The sequence below is a fragment of the Phocoena sinus genome, chromosome 16 (genome assembly GCF_008692025.1).
Source record: "Phocoena sinus isolate mPhoSin1 chromosome 16, mPhoSin1.pri, whole genome shotgun sequence".
Lineage (NCBI taxonomy): Eukaryota > Metazoa > Chordata > Mammalia > Artiodactyla > Phocoenidae > Phocoena > Phocoena sinus.
This window is the reverse complement of record NC_045778.1, coordinates 51786155-51793658: the sequence shown is the minus strand read 5'-3', so window position 1 is coordinate 51793658 and position 7504 is coordinate 51786155. Positions and strand designations below refer to the sequence as shown.

At 52.5% G+C, this 7504-nt stretch overlaps 1 protein-coding gene across 2 annotated transcripts; it reads left to right on the top strand.

Annotated features, from left to right (window-relative positions):
* The first annotated feature begins 57 nt into the window (after positions 1 to 57).
* Positions 58 to 6399, top strand: RBP4 (retinol binding protein 4). 2 transcript variants are annotated; one of them, XM_032609246.1, is made up of 6 exons: positions 58 to 630; positions 837 to 965; positions 1061 to 1194; positions 1343 to 1449; positions 4397 to 4609; positions 6073 to 6399. In XM_032609246.1, exons 2-6 carry the CDS (start codon positions 855 to 857, stop codon positions 6096 to 6098), a joined length of 591 nt encoding a protein of 196 aa, XP_032465137.1. In that variant the 5' UTR covers positions 58 to 630; positions 837 to 854; the 3' UTR covers positions 6099 to 6399. The 2 variants fall into 2 exon arrangements, with proteins under 2 accessions (XP_032465137.1, XP_032465138.1); XM_032609247.1 differs by having other exon boundaries at positions 540 to 630; positions 1346 to 1449.
* Positions 6400 to 7504: the final 1105 nt, after the last annotated feature.

Here is a 7504-nt window from a genome sequence, read left to right as displayed (position 1 = left end):
AGAGCACCACAACTCCCCTGAAAGAGAGTAAAAGACATCCTTTATAAAATGAAAAACTACTTGGCGGAAACAGTCCCAGACCGCTGCACAAGTAGCCCTCAGAGGGCCGAGGGGCCAGTTGCGCACGGCATGGCCCAGGCACTAACGCACCGGGCAGCACCGCAGATGCCCCTCGCTCTGGGAGGCCACGGTCTTCCCGCCAGACCGACCTGAGCCTCCAGCCAGAGCAATTGGGCCCCGAGGCCACCCCAGGCCGCAGCTGGCGGCCGCTGGCACCCGTGTTGGGTAACTAGGCCAGGGCTGGTTCTCGCGGCTCGCCGCCGCCGGAGAGTTGGGCTCCGCCGAGGCCACCCCGCGCGGCAGCTCCACAAGCCCCGGGCGGCGCTGGAGGTGAGGCTCTCGCCCAAAGGCACCCTCCCCGCGCCCGGGCGGCGGTGAGTCAGGGCGCGTTATGCAAGTCCTGGCCCGCCGGCCCCCGCGCCTCCCCCTCGGTCTTTCATCCCGCGCAGTTACGAAAGCGCGACCCCCTCCCCCCGGAGCTTTATATAACGCGGCCGGGCGGCCCCAGCTCGCCTCCCTAGCTCCACGCGCGCCCGGACCCGCGACCAGGCTTGAGCGCAGCTCCCGACCGTGAGCGGCGGCCCGGCGGGACCGGGGGGCAGGCGCGGGAGGGACGGGGGGCCGGGATGAACGGGATGGGGGTACGGGGGCAGGAGGGATGGGGGACGGGGGCCGGCGGGATGAGGGCTCGGCGCGGGCGGGATGGGGTCTAGGGACTGGCAGTGGCGGGTCGGCTGGTCCGGCCGCCAGGCGCTCACGGCGCGCGGTTCCCTCAGGGCGGACTCCTGAGCAAGATGCAGTGGGTGTGGGCGCTGGTGCTACTGGCAGCGCTGGGCAGCGCCCGGGCGGAGCGCGACTGCCGGGTGAGCAGCTTCCGAGTCAAAGAGAACTTCGACAAGGATCGCGTAGGTATCTGCGTCCCGGATGCGCCCCGTTCCCCTTTACCGGCGGCCGGCCATGCGCTCCCGGACACCAAACGCTGCTCTACTCCCTTCCCCAGTTCTCCGGCACCTGGTATGCCATGGCCAAGAAGGACCCCAAGGGCCTCTTTCTGCAGGACAACATCGTCGCCCAGTTCATGAACGAGAATGGCCACATGACAGCCACGGCCAAGGGCCGAGTCCGTCTCTTTAAGTCAGTGACCTATAGGGGGCTGCGCTCTGCGCTGCAGGGTCCCCCGGGCTGAGCGCCAAACCCTGTTTGGGGAGGGACGGGAGCACCCGGGGTGGGATGCAGGGAGCCCTTCGCCCAGCCTGGCTCATGATCCCCTTGGCTTCTGCAGTAGCTGGGACCTGTGCGCAGACATGCTGGGCACCTTCACAGACACCGAGGACCCTGCCAAGTTCAAGATGAAGTACTGGGGCGTAGCGTCCTTTCTCCAGAAAGGAAGTAAGTAGTCGGCTTAGTGGGACTGTCTTGGAGGATGGGAGACATACCTAGCCAAAAGGCTGGGTTTCTCCTCCAGTGGCACCCTTGGGAAGAACGGTCTGTAAGCAACCAGAACTCTCAGCAGGGCTTAAAGCTAGAGGGGTGAAACTGCAAGTAGCCCGGCCCCTTCACTGCGCCCACCCCACCCCCCAGCTCAAAAACCTGGCCCAAGCTCAAAAGGCTCTTGGGCTTGTCACGTGACCTCCTCCTGCCATTTACCCATACTGCCAGTGTGCCAGGGGGTGTGGCCTTCTCCATGATTAGACCACCCACCTCCTCAAGACCCAACTCACATCACCACCCAACCTGGTTTTGCATTTCCTCCATTTCTTTAGGCTGGATCCCTGAGACAGCTTGACTACTAGGGGCCCAGCAGAGGCTCAGAGGCTCTCATCCAAGGACGCAGGGAGCATTTATGCACAGGGTTGACTCACTCCAAGGTGCCCTACCTGCCGCTGCTGAGATTCTGAGCCAGGCACAGTGCTCTGGGTGACAGTGACCTCTTCCCTTTCTCCCAAGCCCTGAAACTCACACGGGGAGCAGGGTGTTAAGGACTCTCAGAAGAGCGTCCCGAAATTCAGCCTGATGTAGATGTTTGAGAGCATACATGTACATGCTCTATCTACTTTTTCCTCATTTCTCCTAAGTTTCAAATCTGCAGTCTCCTTGGTACCTAGAGAGTAATGCAGGCCACGGGGGACATATCATGGAACCACAGAGATGGAGAGTTAACCCTGTGAAGGGGGTTCAACATGCAGATGAATAAACTGAGGTCAAGAGAAGGTAGGGCTTTGTCCAAGGTCATGCAACAAGTTTGTGAGAGCCAGTGTCAGAAGCCAGGGGTTCCAGCTCCCAGGTCAGGATTAGGTGGCCCTGAACAGCAGGGACTCCTAATACAAACCAGCTTTTACAGTTTTACAGAATACTGTTGGAACTCTCCTGGGAGATAGGCCCCAGAGGGCTGTTCAGGGGGACTCTTAGCTTGGTGAGCCAGGGCAGAAGTGTCCTTTCATGCAGCCCATCTACACGGGGCACGCACTCCTTGACTTCCTCTACAGTTGTGTTAGATGAGTTTTTACTTTTTTTTTTATCGAATTGCATCTTCAGTATTGATTTACACTGTACATATGGAGTTGCTACTCAACGAGGGGAAAAAAGCTTTTATCCTTAGAGGTAATAAAGATTTTTTCAAATAACGCAGCAAAACTTCCAAAAGTGATCCATTTAGAGTAAAAGATAAACTTTTCTGATAATGGATTACAAAAATCAGTACCACGGGGCACAAGGTTACTAATTTTTAGAATCTGCATCTTATCAAACAGATGAGCATGGCCACCGCCGAGCAGTCGTATGGCTTCCCCTGACCCCCACATCCCCGTGTCGGACACATTCCCCATGGGAAAGCCTGGGAGGTTCAGGGGTGGCTCAGTCTTCCTCCTGGCGGGCCTGCAGTGGTCTGAAGAGGGGCCTCACCACCCACCTCTGTGCAGCTCTCCTACAGGGCATGGGTTCGGGCTGAGCCCCTTCTAGGCAGGGACTCCCAGGGTTCTCAGAGCCAAGAGGCACACCCAGAGGTGACTTAGGCAAGAATTAGCGATCTCCCTTACATCCTTAATGCTGGGGGATCCAGGTTCCCCTGCGTTACTGCAGCACAGAACATGACATAGAGCAGAGACCATCACTTGCCTCATGACCTGGGTGTGAAATGGAGACACGGAGGCTTTGCGTTTCTTGTTTCTTATCCCCTGTTGCCCCCAGTTTATTTATCGCCTGGAGACAGCGTGGTGTAGAGGTTAGGTATGGGGGCTCCAGAGTCAGACTGAAACTCAGTTGTGTCCTGCTCTTTGTGATCCTGGGTGAATTACTTAATTTCTCTGTGCCTCAGTTTCCTTATCTGGAAAATGGGGATGATAGTGTGCACTTTCAGGTCGTCGTGAAAAATATTTGAGAAAGCACAGAAAGTGTCCATGCAGTGACTGACATAACTAAGTGCTCAGAAAGTCTTGGTCATGGTTATACATCAACAAGAACGTTAAGCAGAGATGTGACACATTTTACCAAATGTGAGGTGTTTGGATATCCACATTGTTGTTTCTCCATGGCAAACCTCTCACATACATTCTTACTAACGTGGTTTCCCCATCCTGTCTTTATTGACGTTAGTACCACCTTTGTTTACACTTATGCTTCATGGCTTACATCCCAGTCTTAGGAAGAAATATAGTCTAAATTCTTCAAGGGCTCAGCTCTGCCTCTGAAGAGTATGAGCTCTAAGAAAGAATATCTGAGGTCAGAGGGTAGGCACCTTGTGCCCTCAAGGCAGAACCTACCCTCTTTTGCCAGCTTGGAGAAGTGAGTCAGGTTACTAACCAGAATTAGGGTGGAGCCAGAAAAGCCATGAACCGGATCATCCAGTGGACTGAGAGGCAGGAGAGCAATGTGGATAGTGAGAGGGCCGGGAACTAGCTGATGCGGATCAGTGCCAAAGATTCATCCTGCTGTGGGGGTGACATACGTTGGTGGCCACACCACAAAGGCACAAGATATTGTCAGAGGGTAGATGGAGGAGACAACAGTAGAAAGGTCTAGTCTGCGGCTTTGATGGGTCCACATTCTCGGTTGCTCTTTGGAAAGATACGATCACATTTATTATCAGGGAGAGAAAGAATTATTAAAGTGAACGAGGTTCCCCCCACCACTGACTCCAGTATTTTTTCCTGTAAAGGACAAGATCCTTTCTCATGGTCCCAATTTTCTAAGAGCTGTCAGAATTCTCTGTAGTCTCCTGCTTCCTAACTCCTGAATCCAGTTTTGGGAAGTGGCTGGCTTCCGGGGCCAGGCAGTAAGTTTCCTTGACATCCGAGTGGCGGAGGGAGATGCAGTGGCCCCGTGGCTTTCTGCCTTGCAGACGATGACCACTGGATCATTGACACGGACTACGACACCTATGCTGTGCAGTACTCCTGCCGCCTCCTGAACCTCGATGGCACCTGCGCTGACAGCTACTCCTTCGTGTTCGCCCGTGACCTGAACGGCTTTTCCCCGGAGGTGCAGAGAATCGTGAGGCAGAGGCAGGAGGAGCTGTGCCTGGCCAGGCAGTACCGGCTGATCGCTCACAATGGTGAGTGGTGTGTGGGAACAGGGCACCGGCTGCTCGCCCTTAAGGGTCCCTGGGTCTGCATGCCCTGAGATGCATTTCATCTGCATGCAAGAGAAAACAGGGAGTCTTGGGAGCCCCCTCTGAGCCCAAGTCTTCATCCCTCCTGACCAGATCTTTCACTGGCCTTATCATGGGGCTGATGCAGAAGGAGTGGGCAAAAGCCTTTTTCCAAAACCTTGGCACTTAATTTTAAGTAAAACTGCAGGGGACAGACTCTTCCTTTTTATCTGCCACCTTAGGCTCAGTCTGTGGTCACATGATTTTGCTCCTGGCTGCACTACCCAAAAAACCATTTTGACTAGATTAATATTGTCTGGGGAATTGAGTGGCCCCAGTGAAGAACTGGGCATTGAATGTGGCCATTGGTGTAAAAACAACTTAAAGAGAGACATCACCATAGCAAGTTCGAAAGAGAGTGATTTCAACAAATGCTCTTTTTCTAATATGGAACTAAATATCCAGTAAGTTAACTAGCTGGTTTTCCTCACTTACGTTTTTTTGAGATCCCCTGGAACACCCATTGAATCTTTTTATGGATATTACTCTTGTCTGATCCTGATTTAAAAGCCAGTAATATTCTGGAAGAAAGTGCACATTTTATTTTGAATAGACACTCACTCCCATGGGAAACTGGGTTTCAAAATCCAAATAGGGTAATGCTAAATTGTGGGGGGAAAAAGAGAACAAAACTGAACTTCTCTGTTGGTCATCTAGCTAGCTAACCCACACTACACCAAACAGATATGAACGCAGACCAAACAAGTAAATAAATAAGATTTTGATGTTTCACCCAGGGGCAGCCTAAGTGTAGGGCAGGATTTCACCCCAGCCAGGCTCCACACCAAGCCCTTTGCCTGCCTTATCTCACTTAATCCTAGAGACACATCATGAAGTAGGTATTCTCATTATCCATGTTCTACAAGATGAGAAAATAGAGGCTGAGAAAGATTACGAAGGTTGCCCGAGATCTTCAATAGATAGCTGACTTGGATGCAAACCAAAGTGGTTTTGTGACTGTGAAGCCCCTTGTGGCACCACCTGGTGACATATGACACAGGATATGGTGAACACGCTATAAAACTGCTAACAGAGTAGCTGAGGTCAGGCTGACTTGGCCCTCACTTCCTGAAACAGGAGGACATACCCACATCCCTGTGAAATGCAGTGAGGCAAATTTAAGACAAGTAAAAAACAGCACTTTGATACAGGAGATCCTATGCTCTGGGGCCCACCCCATCACCCCCAGAGAAATTCAGAGGGTTTCAGAAAGCCTTGAAGATGTTTATGAATTAGAGCCACATCTAGCTATAACCTTACAAGAAGCATTTGAACAAAGCCGAGCCCTAAGGTCATCGAATATTCACTCTACATTTAACACCAGCTCCATATTTCTGTCATTAATATCTTTGTTTTCTACATTTCAGGTTACTGTGATGGCGAATCAGAATGAAATATTTTGTAGCAACATGGAGGGTGTCGTTTCATTAGGAAACTTCCTATTAACTCACTCAGCCTTCAACTCTTAGAGTTTAGTTTGCACCGCTCTCCTCCCCTCCCCTCCCTTCCCCTCCCCTCCCTTCCCCTCCCCTCCCCCACGTAAACATAAAACATTCAGTACATGTAAAAGTATGTGTGGGGATAAGTGAATCTCTTTGCACTCAAGTGTCTGTGTTCCCTGGAGTTTTCTAAGGAATCATTTGAGGATTAGGATTCCAGACTTTGATTTATTAAAATATGTATAGTCACCTGTTTCCTGTGATTTGGGTTTTTATTTGTGTTCGCGTCTGTGTTGAAGTGAGTTCTGCAGGTGGCTGGGTAGGATGCACTTTTTATATACCCGGAGGGGTTCTTCTCTCCCGGCTCTTTATGACCTTTGGCCTGTTCTAGTGCCTAACCTCCATTATTAATGAATGTGGCTTCTCTTAACTTCCTGAAAAAGGGATTTCCCCATTAACCCAGGAAGGCCTTAACTACTGAGGCCAAAAGAGGTGAGTGTAGGTTAGGCCAGGCCAGTGACCCCAGCCTCAGGCAGCCCCAGGCCCTGGAGGCGGGCAGGGGGGTGGGCTTACCCCGAGCTGGTCTGAGACGCCGAGAGGCATGGGTTGGGGTGAGCTCTAAGAAACGCAACCCCAGCCCTTCATTGTCTCTGGCACCTAATTCACTTCTTATTTCAGGGGTGGGAAAAGGTTGCAGAAGAGGTCATGGGTTTCCTGGGAGGAATCAGGAGACGGATCATGGCGCCCCTACCTACAGTGTGCGGGAAAGGGGAAGTAGCTGGGTCCGGGGCAGGACACCAGTGTCCCACACCATTAGCAGCACTTGTGAACACTAACGTATAGCTGCATACAAAGCCACGTGCCTCAGTTTCCCAGGAGCTCCTAGGAGCCTCAGTTTATCATCTTAAAAAGGCATCAAGGCTTTGGTACCAGTGTCTTGGTTTTACTTCAAAATTCTGCTCAGATATAATTAGCTGTATGATTTGGGGCTGGTTGTGTAGTTTCTCTGAGCCTCACTCTCCTCCTGTGAAATGTGGGGAAACAGTGTCTGCCTGATGGGCTGCAGTGAGGGTTCAGTTAGAGCACTTAGGATGCCAGGCTGACATTTCTGAGATGTGTCGGAAGCAGGGAAGGGCAGCTCTCTCCCGTGTGTGAGGAGAGCTCTGCGTGGGTGCTGGCATATCAGGGGGCCACAGAGGCTCCTGGGGGCCCCAAATCAATGTGCTTTGTTCTCCCACCAGAAAGGGGGAAGGCAGGGGACCGTGCACAGGAAAGCTCTACCTGTCATTCACACGGAACAGGGGCCATCAGAGCCTGGCCCTTCAGGTGTCACCCCAGAGACCCAGAAGACAGCCACACA

Excerpts from the sequence above, each read along its gene's own strand:
- RBP4 (XM_032609246.1), top strand. The coding sequence starts at position 855 with ATGCAGTGGGTGTGGGCGCTGGTGCTACTGGCAGCGCTGGGCAGCGCC. Across the intron at positions 966-1,060 it reads AGAACTTCGACAAGGATCGC|TTCTCCGGCACCTGGTATGC; the intron begins GTAGGTATCTGC and ends TCCCTTCCCCAG. Across the intron at positions 4,610-6,072 it reads CCGGCTGATCGCTCACAATG|GTTACTGTGATGGCGAATCA; the intron begins GTGAGTGGTGTG and ends TCTACATTTCAG.